The following is a 16,028-nucleotide window of genomic DNA, read 5'->3' on the forward strand; positions in this document are numbered from 1 at the left end:
AAGGAACTTTATCACAATATGCTAATTTTTTTGAGAAGGACCTGTAGAGGCAGTCGAGGCCCACGTGGTGACACAAAAGGTGAGTTTTGCATCATACATCCCCTTTAAGATGCATTTACAATCCTTCTATTCGACTCATTCATTTGGTCACATCTTGCATCCTTATTTTAATATTTATGTTTTTGTTTCTTTTAAATAAAACAAACTAGCTTTACAGACATTTCTGGAACAACTAAACCTTTGAACTCGTCAGACCTTACTGTAATACACGGCCCATTCCTTTTTCTCTACGTTGTGGGCGTGACCATTTGCAAGCCCATTCACAGCTCCATTAATCCTTCCATTCAATTTCTCATTGTCATCGTCCATCTGGTCCTTCCTCAGGGCCAGAGCCGGCTTGCAGGTGTGCCAGTTCCACAGAACTTTGTTCATATCATCCTGGGCCCGGATACCCAACAGCTTGTCTTCATCGCTCCTGTCATCTTCTTCTCTGTCATCCTTGTTGGCATGGTGACGGTGAAGGCTTTGCATCTCTCCGCTGATGTTCTCAAAGTACTGGTGGATGCAAACTTTGGCGAAGCTTTTGGCGTGCTCCTTGCAGGTCTCGTCGAACATCTTGCGCTCGATGTCGATGTAATGAGACCAGTACTTGGTTTTGAGGAAAGCCGCTTGGGTGAAACACGGTCTGATCGCTCGGATCAGGAAGGCAGTGAAGGTCATCATGAGCAGGAACATCCACCCGCATGCCTGTAAGATACACCCGACGTTAAATCTTATAAACCTGAAGTTTTAGGTGCATTTTTAGTTTAAAACTTCCTGAAACTAAACTTTTCATCATCTGTGCCTTGAAATAATAAAAAGAAATCAGGACTAAACCATTTTTGTAAACAAATTTAATTATTCCAGTGAACTGATGAGCAAGGCAGCAGTGAGGATCTCTGAGAGTTGTCCAAATTTTACTTATTCATGACAAAAGTGTAAATTTAAACAAGGAGAATTGAGATGGGTTATAAAAGGCGGAGCCTGAATAAACTAATAATAATAATATAATAATACATTTTATTTAAAAGTGCCTTTCAGGACACCCAAGGTCACTTGACCGAAAACACGTAATAAAATACAATAAAACAATAATAAAACCCAAAGAAGAAAAAACAAAGAGAGAAACAGTTCAATAAAATCAGAGGTTGTAGGCAGATTTAAACATGTGTGTTTTGAGTTTTGTTTTGAAAAGGGTAAAAGTGTCGATGTTCCTTATGTCTGGGGGAAGTGAGTTCCAGAGTCGAGGAGCAGAGCGGCTGAAAGCTCTGCTCCCCATGGTAGCGAGACGGGCAGAAGGAACCGCAAGATGGATGGAAGAAGATGATCTGAGTGAACGGGACGGGGTGTGAATACTTATAAGGTCTGAGATATATGGAGGAGAGAGGTTGTGGATTGCTTTGAAGGTATGGAGGAGAATTTTGAAGATGGACCTGAATTTAACTGGGAGCCAGTGAAGCTGCTGGAGAACCGGGGTGATGTGGTGAAAGGAAGGGGTTCTGGTGATAATACGGGCTGCTGAATTCTGGACCAGTTGCAGTTTATGAAGGAGTTTGTTGGGGAGACCATAAAGAAGTGAATTGCAATAGTAAATTACTAAATTACTAAACTAGTAATAAGGTAGCTGTTGTAGGTGGCTATTTGAGCAACCTCAGTTTAGAGAAATTAAGATGAGCTACAGCTACTCGGAGTGGAAAAATTAGGCATTTTTAAAATTTCACAGCAGTTTTGCAAAAACTTCTTTATCAACTTTTATATAGCCATAAATATTCAACCTTTTAATGGTTATTTACAGATAATGTTGGCAAGATGGCTAGCTTTCCAGCACTTCCTGTCGATCTTAAAGTTTCAGAGGCCAGGCGAACTTACCTGTGAGATACACTTGATGTAACGGGATGCAGCCACCCTCAGCTCCTGGTGCTCAAACAGGTCTTTGCAGGGAATCCTTGCCAACAGTTTAAATTTCTCCGTCTCTGACATCCCTCTAACGAAGCTGTAATTCCCAAACCTCTCTATGTCCAGGTCGATGCTGAACGCACAGAGGAAGCTCTTCCCGTCCATGAGCGTAACCGACACCCAGACGGCCGGAGCGATCAGGGATCTCTGCGTGATGGAGCAGAACATGTAGCGCAGGATTGTCGAATCCTTCGAACGTCTCCCGGTGGGTCTTTTCCACTCCTCAGCGAGCACCGACACATTATTGTTCAAGACGAAACCCAACAGGAAGAACCAGATGGGAGGGACGACGAGGAGCCCGATGCCGTAGGAGTAGTTGTGCTCCGGCATGCAGGGGCAGCTGAACTCAAAGGCGGAGTACATCTGGGCACTTGCGAGTGCCATGATCCCACAAATCCCATTCATAAAGGACTCCTGGTTGGACTGGAGGAACTGGAACATCATACGAAACTTATCCATGTTGTGGGATGTGCTGGACCTTTGGGCTGCAGGTGGTTAAATCTGAAAGAAGACGTCAAGCCTTTAATCCCACACCACATTTTAAAGGTCTTCATAATTTAATTTAATTTGGTGTCTAGTTTTTTTCAGTCAGAGACAAAAACGTGCTCAACGGCAGCAAGACGTGTTGGGAATGGATGGCTGAGACTCTCCGGTAAGAATCAAAAGGGATCACACATGCGTGTCGTTTCCAGGTGATGAAACATGATATAAAAATGATTCACTATTTACTCTAAAGCTAACTTATGCAGATTTAGTAGAATAATCATGTCAAATACAGATAAATACATAGTGATTTATTGAAATTACCTTTTTACTTAAGAGTTGATCAGCAGATGACAAGAAAATGATCACATAAAAATAAAATCCATGGTAACGGCGATGTGCGTCCGTTTAGATACAGTGTTCGTGTCCGACGGTGAACTCTGTCTCTCGGTGAATTTTTAGACTCAGCCTGTCATCGGGCCCCTCCCTCCACCGACACCTGAGCTCCAACGATTCAACAAAAGCTCCACGTTCAACGCTGGTCCTCCCCAAAAAGAAACCAACTTAAACTTCCGGAAGGACATTCATCTTCTTCAACCGTCAGAACAAAACGGTTGTTTTCTCATAAGGAAAAGGTGCCTTCGTGCAGATGCAAGGCACCGATTGTTGAGGTTTCTAGCCGTGTTTGTGTGCTGCTCTTACAATCTAGATATGCAAAGACGCTCCCAGGACATGCAAATATCCTAGGCTTTGGCTGGAGGACGCGGTCGCTGTCAGAGGGATGAAAGTGAACCTGTTTCCAACGCTGAGATAGAGCAAATCCACCAAGATCAAAACGTTCACCGTTTAAAAATGGGACAAACACTAATCTGTAGGGGCTTGTTTCATGCACGAAGCCTTTTCTGTGTCCACAGAATGAAACGAGGCCCGACAAACCAGTTAGAAACCCACAAGATGATAAAAGGCAGCAGAAGCTGTTTCACGGCCGGGTTTTGTTTGAACAGAATCATGAAACTGATCCTGACTCACCAGAAACCCCCTTCCAGTGACTCAGAGACGCTTTTTGAACGTGCAGCTGCATTTTCAGGAAGTCGGCTCAAACGTTTTCACTTGTGCGCAGAAAAATGTCAAAGCAGAGCTCAGGGGCAGGGCGCACAGGAAGTGAGTCGCAACCTTCATCTAAAACAGGAAGCCATCTGAAAGTTTGGAGCGGCGTGAGGTGGTTTCCTCCTCACCTCTTCACACATCACCAGAACATCGTTTTAATAAGGTAACAATTCCATTTCGCTGGTGTGAATCCTTTTATTTCTTCAGGTTTCGTGATTCGCTTCCTGTGTAATGGAGCCGACCCTGACCCTGATCCCCCCTTGAACAGAAACGTGTTTGTCTTTTAAGGCAGTCCAGGAAGTCGCTCCAGTTTCGCATCATTTCTCAGAATGCCTTCGTCCTCCAACCGTTTAATTGAAGACGCTTTAAGAAATTAACCGAGCGCTTCTCTTTTCTCAGACAGAACTGATGATGCAAGAAACGATGCTGCGAGTGTTTGTGGTGGCGTTGGGCCTTCTCCTGTGTCCGCGAGACAACCCCACAGTCGAGGACTGGGATGAAGTCCGCGGTTCGCAGAAGCATGAAGAGACTCTGCAGAGCGGGGAAGAGAAACTAGACTCACCAACGAAACGTGCCGGTGTTAAGATGACAGAAAGTGACAAGACCGGGCTTCAAGGTGACGAGCTATGGAGTCGGTCTGATCAACACGCCGTCGATGAGGATAAAAGGTCTAATGTCACCCAGCAAGGACACGATCAGAAATTACCAAATAAAAATGCTTCTAATCAATCTGGAGAAAGTCTGCAAGAAAAAGTGGACATTAAACCAAAGACTGAGGAAAATGGAAAAGACATCCAGACTAACAGCTCCCTTAAAGAGGCGGGGAGTCTCCAGGGACACAGGAACCCCGAGGACGGCGGTTCTGGCTCTGAAGAACTGGAATCACATCTTCCGCACATCGAGGAAGCAGAAGTGTCTGCACAGTGGGAGAAGGATGACCTCTGGTTCGTCTGGAACACATTCTCCATCATTTCCGTCATCCGTTTCTTTAGCAAATACCTGAGGAAGAATTCCCAAACCAACCAAGAGGAGCGCTTCCCTTCAGGATGCAGAGCGGCTGAAGCCCCGCTACCTGACGCAGACACTCTGCATCATTTCTACAAAAGCTGCGTTCAGCTCTCAGCTGAGAAGACGTGGAGGGACGGGGAGTTTCTGGAAGGATTTGTAAACGACCTTTTAGGCGCCATGAGGACCATCTGTGAAAACAGCAGCAGCATGGTGATGGAGGACTTCCATGTGGTGAGTGCATCTGACATCATCGTCCCTTTGTCTCCACCTGAGCCGTTCGGTCTCCAGCGTCGGCTCTGGGACTACCATGCAAGCGACCGGACGGTGGATCATCTGCAAGTCTGTGGTCGAATCAAACTAGTGGAAGAGAAGAAAATCCAAAATGGCTGCCACTGTCAGTCCTCTGCTGCCGCGGACGGGGACGACACGGTCTGCTTGCTGCACTGCAGCAGTGAGAAAGTTGAGACGAAACCCGTGGATGTTTGTGACGGCCTTCTGTGCTCCAAGAGCACTCCCTACCTGTCAAAGTCAAAGGTCAGCAGGTGGTTCCAGAGCAACATCAAACAGGCGTGGGCACAGATTTCACACAAGTATGAATTCGAGCTCCACATCCGCTACATGGATGCTCCCGGTGCTCTGGTGATTCGATTCAGATCAGGGAGAAAGATCCGCTTCAATGTGAATCCAGTGATTAAATTCAACTCCGAGGCTCATTTCTTCATCACACCTGGGTGCTCCGGAGAGCTGGACACATTATGGACTCTCTCTCTGACAAACTACGAAGACCGCCTCTTAGAGCACCTCTCCAAACGACTCCCTGAAAACTCCTGCCACAACCAGACTCTTGGAATTGCCTACTTTCTTCACAAGAGACAATCAGCATTGTCAGGAAGCTCTGCGCTGACGGATTCCCACTTCAAAACTGCATTTATGCACCTTCTGTTGACCAAAAAGGTGTCCGAGTGGAGGCCAGACTTTGTGGCTTGCAGACTACGAGACCTGCTAGACTTCATGGAGAAGAGCCTCGAGAAGAAGCTGCTGGCCCACATTCTCATTGGTAACCCTTTGGCGAAGGTCATTGAGCTTCCTGTGGAGATCACCAAAGCAAAGCCAGTCAATGTCTTCCAGCCCCTCGTTGAGCACAACTGTTTTTATATAAACAGCCTGATGCATTTCCAGGAGATGCTTCGAAACGCACACATGCTGATACACGACTGCGTTGCTCAACGTACAAACAGAGCCAAATCGGAGATGTTTCAAAGTCCATGCTAGAAATAATCCGAAGTTCCTTCAAGAACAAATATGTCGTATAAAAAACAAGTCCCAAAGCATTCATTTAAATTTATTTCAACATTTCAGGTTTAATCACAGTTTAGCATTGAGTAAAAGCCTGTGTGCTTCTTCATCTCCGCTTCAGAATCAGCAGATTTTAGCAGACACTCTTCTTCCTCAAATCCATCCCTACTAGAGGCAACCTTCCAGGAGCGAGTGGAGATGATGTTCTCGGACTCTTCTAAAACAGTTTTACAAGTTTATGCATTAGATTGTTGGAAAAAAAACATTTATTTCTGACATTTGCTCCACTATCAAGTTGACAAAAACGTGTTTTAGCACATTTCTGTTCCAAAGAAAGACTTTCCCCACATTAAACTCACCCGGCAGATCTGCTGACGGGCATGCAGACTCACAGCAGGCACACACACAGTCCTTACCGTAGAGCTCCTTCCACCTAAAGCAGAAACCTCGGGTCAAAATACAGCTAAAGCAAACCGCCGAGAAAACCTGCTGCAGGCGAGTTTAGCGTGTCCACTCACTGCTGAGAAGCCTGATCATAGCTGCAGGCCTTTGCACTCGGCGTTGGAGCGAGTGGTCCTGCAGACACCTCACAGTGCATGAAGAATTGCTGAAAGACGACTTTTAGAGTTAATCTTAAGTTGGAGTGGACATTTAGAGTTATTTTAGTCAACAGTCACCTGCGGAGAGGTGGAGGAAACGCCCTGCCTGAAAATAAAGGCTCCGACACTAAATTTCTGGATCATCTTTGAGTCACCAGAGAGGAATTTTGACTGCGTCACCACTTTGCCATCCATCATGCAGCTGCAAGTTTGAAAGAAAACATTAAAAACAAACAAAAAGCTTCATTTTAAAACAATTCCAGCATTACCCTTGATTGTCAATGAGCGTGTATCGAGGGTGCGAGTATGGATCTGGAGAGGTGGTCACGAAGCACTTATTGATGTAAATCCTCTTCTCCCTGAACTCGGTTTTGTCGCGTACGCTGGCCTCGAAGTGCATCACGTCTCCCAGGTTGTAGATTTTGCTGCTGGTGATTAATGCACCCGATGCTGCAGCCGGGTGGAAGAGTTAGCATGAAAATGCTTCAAAACAAGATCTGAATTATTACAAGAACGAGCTTCACAAACCACACGAATGCCAACGTTTTCTCTACAACATGCTTTGTATAGTACTGTCTTCATGTCCAGCACATCCCACAACATGGATAAGTTTCGTATGATGTTCCAGTTCCTCCAGTCCAACCAGGAGTCCTTTATGAATGGGATTTGTGGGATCATGGCACTCGCAAGTGCCCAGATGTACTCCGCCTTTGAGTTCAGCTGCCCCTGCATGCCGGACATGTTTAAAAACCTAAACTGGCTTCACTGGAGGCAGAGAGGAAAATTATCTCAGCCTGACCCAAACAAAGTCTTGTTATCCAAATCTGACACCATAGCAGCCTTGAGATGCCAACAACAAACCCCTACGAAGGAATGCAGACAGATGCTGTGAACCCCCCCCCCCCCCCCCCCCCCTTCGGATTGGTGGACTTCAGCGTGGCGAGGTCATCAACCTGCAGGAGTCAATGTGCTCTGCGCTTCTCCCAGGATCTCCCTCCCACCTGTGGGTACAGTGGCTGAGCGCCGTACATGGCTGCCCTCGCTGGGGAAACAGGATCACAGCCCCCCCCCCCCCCCCAACCCCGCCTTCCTATTATCATGTGATGTTGTGTTGTCTGTTGCTTATCTGTTTGAGGTGGTTTTTTTTGCAGAGCAAAGCTGCCCTCCTGGTGGGAGAATAGCTATGAAGTGCCTTTTTTTCCCTCCACTTGAACCAATCCTCATGTAACCCCTCTTATCTCTATTCAGGTAGCGCGACTCGGGGTTGCGAATGACCACAGTCACCAATTCTTGTCATGTGTCTTGCCCAGTATGTCTGACCTCTGAATTGTGTGAACTGAAACTCTAATTTCCCTCTGGGATTAATAAAGTATCTTTGATTTGATGTGTGAAATGCTTGATGGAACCGGTTTTTAAATAAAAGCTAAAACAATCATCTTCAGCTCTTCAGCGTTACAGTTGTAGGCAATGCTTGTTGCCATGTTTTCTCACATTTATCCCATTTTGTGGTGTTTCAGTACAGCAGTTTTACTAAATCTGCAAAAACAAAAAGCTTGCCAGTGACTGTATAAAGAGGTAACTTTTGAAACGCGTACCATCTTGAGGACAAATAAAGAAACTGCTGTTTGCTTGAAGCTTTTTGTAAACGGTTCCTCCTTGCACTTTAGGATGAAAGCCAACTTTATACGAGTAAAACAGCCTGAAAGAGAGGAATGAAGAGATTACCAGTGGTTTCACTGACTGAAAACAGGCTTTCATGCGTCTAAGAGGAGGAGAGATTTTAAATTTGGCTAAATCTAAAGAGATATGAAGTCCTACCTGGGATATTTACACTGCAGCTGAATGTTGAACGGCATTTCCCTTAAAACGGGACCAGCTGGCTTGTAGAGCAGGGAAATGCGGATGGACAAATAATCTGGAAAACTCTAAGAAAAGAAGTGACTTAAAACACGTTTGGTAATAAAACAAGTTAAATGAGGAGAAAGCATCTTTACCAACCTCAATTTTGAATCCGCAGTCAGACTTTAAAGAGTACAGAAGGTAGTAGTACTCTTTGTATCCCTGGTTGACAGGACAACTACCCAGAGTCAAATATTTGTGTGCATCCTCAGATCTAAATATTTCCCTTCTGACTCTCACATATAATCTGTCAAGATAGCAGCGGACTCCAATCACGTCAGATTCATCTGCTCCTGCTGCAGCTTGAGGGATAGTGGGCGGAATACCCAGCAGCACTTTCTGGAGCCATCCAGGGATTTGTCTAACACCAATTTCTGGCTTCAGATCCTCTTTGTGGTCACTGGAAACTGGGATGGTGAGAAATTCTGGAAGCTCCATTGCTTTTTCTGCTGAAGGCTCAGCTGATCTGCCCAGAAACCCAGGTTTAGATGAAAACCCTTCATCATTCCTGACACTTTTCCCTCTCTCCCGCTCTGATTCAAAGTCTTTCACGAGCACACCAGAGCAGGCAGAGCAAAACACCACGAATACAAGCTTCACATTCAGAGGCACCATTTTCATCCCAGTCTGCTGCTGCTGGCACAGTTTCACCTGGCTTTCCTACCCTGTAATCAGGAGACAACTCTCACCAGCTGCTGTGGGTGGCGATCATACCAACCAGAACAACACTTCAGAGAAAACAATAAGAATGTATTATGCTGAAATAATAGATTAAAGATAATAAATGTGTCAGTCTGCATTATTTTCATTTAAATTTGACTACTTTTTGCTGAAAATATGTTCTAAATGTAATTACTAGAGTTCTGTCGCACCATATAAAAAGGATAATAGCTTGTGTTTAGCAATAAGTAAAAAAACTACATTTTGAAAATGAGAAACATACATTTAAAGTTAAAATTAAAGTCCCATTTAAAAACGTATTGAGCAGAAACAAGCGGAGAAAGTGGATTATTCATTTACATTTTCAGATTGTCTCTGGTTTCACAACTTCTTTATTGTTCCTCAAAAAAATCTAAAATTTTCACCCCGAACATTTTTTTTTCTCCATCTCCGGAAGTTACGTAACGAACAATCAAGAACCCGGAAGTTCCAACCATTTCTCTGCTAGCTGTACGGTGGTTGTGTCTCGGGTGTTGTTTGTACTTCACCTGCATGTTCTTTCTATCAAACCGAAGAGGAAATCGTATGTAGTTCGGTAAATTCTGCTCATATGCATTATTATTGCTTAGTCATTTTTCATTTGCAGCTACATTTCGTTAAAAAATGTAACCATGTTAGCTGACACAGCTAACTAGCGAGCTAGCATCTGATGTAGTTTTCCCGTAATTATTTAACTCAGAAATACTGAGCGGTGTTTTTCTCCGTTTAGCTTGGGGAGGGTGGGTTAAATAATAGTTACAGCTACAGGAACGGCCAAAACTACAGTTTTTCTCATAGGTCCTGGTTGTTAAACCTGGTCCCTAGCTAGCTAGCGCTAACGTCAAACAGCGGTCACCTCTCCTGGATTGCCCCTTTACCTGAACTCCACGTCTTTGGTGAGCTAAAGAAGCTCCCCGTGAACCGGATCCAATGCGTGGGATGATGGGGACTCCAAACAGTCCTGTCAAGAGCTACGATTATCTCTTGAAGTTCCTTCTGGTGGGGGACAGTGATGTGGGAAAAGGGGAAATCTTGGACAGCTTGCAGGACGGATCAGTGGAGTCGCCCTATGCCTACAGCAGTGGTGAGTTTCACATTTGTGATTACACGTTCAGCATTGGATTAGAAAGCTAAAACAAAGCCTGCAACTTGTTTTGTGAACTGTTTTAGGGATAGATTACAAGACCACCACTATTCTGTTGGATGGGAGAAGAGTGAAATTAGAGCTGTGGTAAGATTTTATAAATAAAATAAATCAGTCGTGACCAAACTTTGGATTCATTGGTGTGTAAATGCTTCCTGTGCTTTTTACAGGGACACATCAGGACAAGGCAGATTCTGCACCATTTTCAGGTCCTATTCGAGAGGAGCACAGGTGATTTATACACCCGATCCTCTTTCTCAATGCAGTGCTGTATTTAGTTTAATCTGAATTAAACTGCTTCAAATGGAAAGCCAGGCAAACAAAAGGAAGATTGATACATTAAACCTTTGAAAAAACAGCTAAAACTAAACGGTTAGCAACAAGTAGCCTCAAAATCTAGGCTTTAGCTGCTACTGTCAGGTAGAATCACGGCTTGCAGCTGGATGCTTTGCGGTTGTGCAGAGCAGTAGAAGTTACGTTAACTCGACTGTGGTTGTCGAATTGGCTCGAGTGCTGTGTAAACACGAATGTCTGTTTTCTTTAAGTGAAGGAGGTGTGCACTGCAGCAACGTGATTTTAGTGATGTTAAAGTAAACTTTGGATAAACCTTTTTAGTGTTTCTGTTAAGAGGCACATTTGACTGAGGATAGATTTCTTCTAGCTGGTTCAAACAGTTTTGTGAAGCCGCTGTGGAAATCGTTCTTTTTGTGTAGTTATGTTATAATAAAACATTAACCTGTTAAAACACAACCACGTGTTTTTAGAGACCCGACCTTCCTCCTTTTGTTACCGCCTAAAGGTTGGTTTTTGCTTGACGCGTCCGCGAGGTCCGCGCGGCGAAATTGCGTCATTTTAACAACCCCACCGCGCCTCCGCACGGCCCCAAATTTCCGCAACGCGCACCTAGGAAATTTTCTGACCACGCGGACGGTCAGACGCGGAAAAACATGGCGGACCAGCAAGAACTAGTATGGCAGAGGTTCGTAAATATGATTCAGCTCTCAGAGATCACCGTGATCAACATGTTGTTAATAATTCTTGGAGAGAAATAGCTCGCACTGTCGGAAAAGTCGAGGACGCTGTTAATAAATGCTGGAATGCCATGTTGTAAACAGTCATTTCTACTTCTCCTATGGTGTAGTGTTGGATGCATGCCGTAGAGCTCCATGCTGCCCCCTACAGTTTGGGAGAATATTGGCTCACCGCAGAGACAAGCCGCATGAACCATAAACGCTGCAAGTTGTGAAGCGCGTTCCATCTGCGAGCCGCATCACCAAGCGGAAAGTAAATGTGTCAAGCATAAACCAAGCTTAACAAGACTTCTATTGTTTGTATTTTGTTAAACTACGACAAATCACCACCATTGGTTCCTTGTCTGTATTCCTGGTTAGGTCATTTTGTGCCATAATAATAGGGCACACACGTTTCCTTCACAGGGCATCCTGCTTGTGTACGACATCACTAACGGCTGGTCGTTTGATGGAATTAACCGCTGGATCAGAGAAATTGATGAAGTAAGTATCGTCATTTTTTATTTTTTTGCCATCAATAAAAAACGTGTAATAGATGTAATGTTTGTTCTGATATTAACTTAAGTTTGTGCATTTTTTTCTTCAGCATGCTCCGGGTGTTCCTCGGATCCTCGTAGGGAACCGCCTTCACCTGGCCTTCAAACGGCAGGTGCCCACGGAGCAGGCGAGGGCCTATGCTGAGAAGAACAGCATGACCTTTTTTGAAGTCAGCCCCCTTTGCAACTTCAACATCATCGAGTCGTTTACGGAGCTGTCCCGCATCGTCCTGATGAGGCACGGGATGGAGAAATTCTCGAGGCCCAACAGAGGTGAGGGTGTTGAATGTTTTTAAACTAGCTACATGTCTTTAAAGACTTGGCAGTCATTTAAATCTAAAAGAGCTAAGTAGAATATTATTTGACTCAAAACAATAAAGTTACCGAGTCCTGTTTTTTTCTTTTAGTCTTCAGCCTCCAGGACCTGTGCTGCCGTTCGATCGTCTCCTGCACACCGGTGCACCTCATCGACAAACTTCCTCTTCCCGTTACAATCAAATCCCACCTGAAGTCTTTCTCCATGGCCAACGGAATGAATGCCGTCATGATGCACGGACGCTCGTACTCTGTCGCCGGCAGCACGACATCTGGGAGCAGCGGCGGAAGCAAAGCTAGCAGTCTCAAACGCTCGATATCCTTCAGGCCTCCACAGAGTCCTCCAAAGTACTCTTCATCGCCATCGCCGTCCTCCAAGGGGAACTGTAAGATATCATAGTGAAGGAGCAACGTGATGCTTGCCTTCACGGTGGTGATAAGTGTTGTTTCTCCAGGAGAGTATGAGGCCTAAGGAGCAGAGACCTCCCAGCAGCAAGAAATTAATCCAGCTGTGAACTTTGACCTGGGCAGACGGATTGGATTCTGTCTGCTTTGTGCTTGCTGGTGCCATCTTGTGGATGTTTGTTTAGCTGTTCTCTAAACTACGGAGGCTCACTGTGATCAAACCGAATGAGATTTCCCTGCAAAGAGCAGATATGAACCCGATCACAGGGCTGTCAACAGTACAGAGGACGCATGGTGTATACATCTGAACATGAAATTATACGTATTCTGTTTGTGTGTCGGTTGGTTTGGTGATCAAGCTTTGATGTATTTTATGGCCTATTTGTACCAGTAAAACACTTCCTTTGCAACCTTAAGAGTGTTGCAGTATTAAGTAAAAACTCCGATTTGTTTTCTTCCAAAAGGAAAAGTAAAGGGAAACGATGTTCGATGGGAGAAAAGTCCAGACAAGCTGTGGTTCCTGCTTCAGGCTTCGTAACACATGATCCTTCATATCTACAGGTGCTGGCCAGTAAATTAGAATATCATCAAAAGGTTGAAAATATTTCAGTAATTCCATTCAAAACGTGAAACTTGTACATTATATTCATGCAATGCACACAGACCAATGTATTTCCGATGTTCATTACGTTTAATTTTGATATTTATAGGTGACAACCAATGAAAACATCAAATCTGGTATCTCAGAAAATTAGAATATTCTAAAGGCCAATGAAAAAATGTTTGTTTCTCTAATGTTGGCCAACTGAAAAGAATGAACATGAAAAGAATGTGCATGTATAGCACTCAATACTTAGTCGGGGCTCCTTTTGCCTCAATAACTGCAGTAATGCGGCGTGGCATGGACTCGATCAGTCTGTGGCACTGCTCAGGTGTTATGAGAGCCCAGGTTGCTCTGATAGTCGTCTTCAGCTCCTCTGCATTGTTGGGTCTAGCGTATTGCATCCTCCGCTTCACAATACCCCATAGATTTTCTATGGGGTTAAGGTCAGGTGAGTTTGCTGGCCAATCAAGGACAGGGATACCATGGTCCTTGAACCAGGTGCTGGTGGTTTTGGCACTGTGTGCAGGTGCCAAGTCCTGTTGAAAGGTGAAGTCTGCATCCCCATAAAGTTGGTCAGCAGCAGGAAGCATGAAGTGCTCTAAAACTTCCTGGTAGACGGCTGCATTGACCCTGGACCTCAGGAAACAGAGTGGGCCAACACCGGCAGATGACATGGCACCCCACACCATCACTGACGGTGGAAACTTTACACTGGACCTCATGCAACGTGGATTCTGTGCTTCTCCGCTCTTCCTCCAGACTCTGGGTCCTTGATTTCCAAAGGAAATGCAGAACTTGCTTTCATCAGAAAACATAACTTTGGACCACTCAGCATCAGTCCAGTCCTTTTTGTCCTTGGCCCAGGCGAGACGCTTCTTGCGCTGTTTCTTGTTCAAGAGTGGCTTGACACACGGAATGCGACACCTGAATCCCATGTCTTTCATGAGTCTCCTCGTGGTGGTTCTTGAAGCGCTGACTCCAGCTGCAGTCCACTCTTTGTGGATCTCCCCCACATTTTTGAATGGGTTTGTCGTCACAATTCTCTGCAGGGTGCGGTTATCCCTAGAGCTTGTACACTTTTTTCTACCACATTTTTTCCATCCCTTCGCCTGTCTGTTAATGTGCTTGGACACAGAGCTCTGCGAACAGCCAGCTTCTTTAGCAATCACCTTTTGTGTCTTGCCCTCCTTGTGCAAGGTGTCAATGATTGTCTTTTGGACAGCTGTTAAGTCAGAAGTCTTCCCCATGATTGTGGTGCCTTCAAAACAAGACTGAGGGACCTTTTAAAGGCCTTTGCAGGTGTTTTGAGTAAATCAGCTGATTAGAGTGGCAGCAGGTGTCTTCTATATTCAGCCTTTTCAGAATATTCTAATTTTTTGAGATACCAAATTTGGAGTTTTCATTAGTTGTCACTTATGAATATCAAATTTAAATGTAATGAACATTGGAAATACATTGGTCTGTGTGCATTGCATGAATATAATGTACAAGTTTCACGTTTTGAATGGAATTACTGAAATATTTTCAACCTTTTGATGATATTCTAATTTACTGGCCAGCACCTGTACACTTGCTGTCTGTTTCCTTGCCTCTAAATCCTGGTTGGATTTAACCCAACAGCACGCTCTGAGGTCTGTTGAAGGTCTGCTTGATGCTAAAGAGGAAATTTAGTGCAAACTTGTACAGATCATGGTTTATTTTTTAAAACAAAACTTGTTTACAACCTGGGTCTTAATAGGAATTTGTAAAGGAAGACATGAGTGAGAAATTCTACCTTTTGTCGTTTTACATGCTGTAGACAGTTTTTATGGATGTAAATAATCAGCTGGTGAGAGTGAGGCAGAACGTTGCAGCGTTCTGGTGTTCAGTCTGCTCTGCCGCTGATCAGCTGGTTAGGAGTGGTTAAATGTGCTACACGCTGTTTTTATCAGGGCTGTGTGATCGGGTCAGGAGGGGGGGCATCTGCACCATGTAACAAGCTCTATGTGCTGGGCAGTTGGGCTCATTTACAAACAGCCTTCAAAATAAAAGGTTCATCTGAATTTTATTCCCTTGAATGTGTTTGTGATTCCTAAACCTTCATCAGAGGCGCTGTGGGAATTGTGGGAGTTTTCTGATCCTTTTGTCCAGAACTGAGCTGCTGGTGCACGAAACCCTTGGTGTGTGTGTGTGTGTGTGTGTATGTGGGGGGGCATTGATTAGTTGCTCCTTCCGTATTGGCCAGCTCCGGGAGACAGGCAGCATCTCTGCAGCGCATGAATGTGACGCGGTCAGAAGTCACGGAAAGGTTGCAGGGTCAATGCCAATGAAAGGAGGGGGAGGGGGCGCGCTCTACGTCCCCCACCTGACCGAGCCGTCTCTGGGGTGAGCGGGTGGGACGACTACCCTCTGTCTAGACAAGAACGGCGCAAACGTTGCAGGAAGACAAGATGCAACATGCCTCCAGTTTGGCTCTCACGCGCCTCGGGCAGCTTTTGGTGATTCACGTTGTGCAAGAAAACACATCTGCATGAAAACGTAATCCGAATGAAATCGGATTGGTGGAATCAGTTCTGGACACATGGCGCGTCTCGTTGCGCGCTGCTCTTAGGGCCGCTTCCAACAAACGTTGTCTTTGATGTTTTTTTACAACGTTTGTCCAGTTGTGAGGCTCATGTTGCTGCTTCATAAAAGCTTCAGACGCTGGGCGACCGGGGGCGGTCAGAGGGGGCTGCCCTCTCCCACCTCCATTCACACCCAGAAAGGCTGCTGCTGCGCCTCCTCTCTCACATTGTGCACGTCAGCTCAGCACCCGCTCCTCCTGAAGCTGGATTTCGCTCCTTGCTGGTCTGATGATCAAGGGAACTTTTTCATGCAGCCAATTGGCAAGTCCGTCAGACCATCGGAATACTAACTGCTCATTAATAC

The 16,028-nt window shown here is 45.1% G+C and overlaps 4 protein-coding genes across 4 annotated transcripts; 2 read left to right on the top strand and 2 right to left on the bottom strand.

Annotated features, from left to right (window-relative positions):
- Positions 1-148: 148 nt before the first annotated feature.
- Positions 149-2,933, bottom strand: calhm1b (calcium homeostasis modulator 1b). The gene is made up of 3 exons (XM_070552041.1): positions 2,803-2,933; positions 1,909-2,496; positions 149-747 (listed from the first exon to the last, which is right to left on the bottom strand). Exons 2-3 carry the CDS (start codon positions 2,452-2,454, stop codon positions 250-252), a joined length of 1,044 nt encoding a protein of 347 aa, XP_070408142.1. The 5' UTR covers positions 2,455-2,496; positions 2,803-2,933; the 3' UTR covers positions 149-249.
- Positions 2,934-3,663: 730 nt separating this feature from the next.
- Positions 3,664-5,865, top strand: LOC107392675 (inositol 1,4,5-trisphosphate receptor-interacting protein). The gene is made up of 2 exons (XM_070552038.1): positions 3,664-3,748; positions 3,985-5,865. Exon 2 carries the CDS (start codon positions 3,994-3,996, stop codon positions 5,863-5,865), a length of 1,872 nt encoding a protein of 623 aa, XP_070408139.1. The 5' UTR covers positions 3,664-3,748; positions 3,985-3,993.
- A 54-nt stretch (positions 5,866-5,919) lies between these two features.
- On the bottom strand, positions 5,920-10,120 carry zp3c (zona pellucida glycoprotein 3c). Its single transcript, XM_070552040.1, has 9 exons — positions 9,965-10,120; positions 8,487-9,052; positions 8,307-8,413; positions 8,084-8,187; positions 6,758-6,938; positions 6,567-6,690; positions 6,408-6,496; positions 6,249-6,322; positions 5,920-6,106 (listed from the first exon to the last, which is right to left on the bottom strand). Exons 2-9 carry the CDS (start codon positions 9,006-9,008, stop codon positions 5,955-5,957), a joined length of 1,353 nt encoding a protein of 450 aa, XP_070408141.1. The 5' UTR covers positions 9,009-9,052; positions 9,965-10,120; the 3' UTR covers positions 5,920-5,954.
- LOC139070270 (ras-related protein Rab-40C-like) lies at positions 10,017-12,933 on the top strand. The gene is made up of 6 exons (XM_070552042.1): positions 10,017-10,170; positions 10,257-10,317; positions 10,401-10,461; positions 11,667-11,744; positions 11,848-12,070; positions 12,205-12,933. The coding sequence occupies exons 1-6, from the start codon at positions 10,017-10,019 to the stop codon at positions 12,510-12,512; spliced, it is 885 nt and encodes a 294-aa protein (XP_070408143.1). The 3' UTR covers positions 12,513-12,933.
- Positions 12,934-16,028: the final 3,095 nt, after the last annotated feature.

Source organism: Nothobranchius furzeri, chromosome 6 (genome assembly GCF_043380555.1).
Source record: "Nothobranchius furzeri strain GRZ-AD chromosome 6, NfurGRZ-RIMD1, whole genome shotgun sequence".
Taxonomy (NCBI): Eukaryota; Metazoa; Chordata; class Actinopteri; order Cyprinodontiformes; family Nothobranchiidae; genus Nothobranchius; species Nothobranchius furzeri.

What these genes read in the sequence shown, in the direction of transcription:
- calhm1b (XM_070552041.1), bottom strand. Translation starts at nt 2,454, where the DNA reads ATGGATAAGTTTCGTATGATGTTCCAGTTCCTCCAGTCCAACCAGGAG. An exon ending in ACATCAAGTGTATCTCACAG is followed by an intron (nt 748 to 1,908) that starts GTAAGTTCGCCT and finishes TGTATCTTACAG; the next exon opens with GCATGCGGGTGGATGTTCCT.
- LOC107392675 (XM_070552038.1), top strand. Translation starts at nt 3,994, where the DNA reads ATGATGCAAGAAACGATGCTGCGAGTGTTTGTGGTGGCGTTGGGCCTT.
- zp3c (XM_070552040.1), bottom strand. Translation starts at nt 9,008, where the DNA reads ATGAAAATGGTGCCTCTGAATGTGAAGCTTGTATTCGTGGTGTTTTGC. An exon ending in TTTCCTCCACCTCTCCGCAG is followed by an intron (nt 6,497 to 6,566) that starts GTGACTGTTGAC and finishes GTCGTCTTTCAG; the next exon opens with CAATTCTTCATGCACTGTGA. An exon ending in CCCGTCAGCAGATCTGCCGG is followed by an intron (nt 6,107 to 6,248) that starts GTGAGTTTAATG and finishes AAACTGTTTTAG; the next exon opens with AAGAGTCCGAGAACATCATC.
- LOC139070270 (XM_070552042.1), top strand. Translation starts at nt 10,017, where the DNA reads ATGCGTGGGATGATGGGGACTCCAAACAGTCCTGTCAAGAGCTACGAT. An exon ending in GCCCTATGCCTACAGCAGTG is followed by an intron (nt 10,171 to 10,256) that starts GTGAGTTTCACA and finishes GAACTGTTTTAG; the next exon opens with GGATAGATTACAAGACCACC. An exon ending in CCTATTCGAGAGGAGCACAG is followed by an intron (nt 10,462 to 11,666) that starts GTGATTTATACA and finishes TTTCCTTCACAG; the next exon opens with GGCATCCTGCTTGTGTACGA.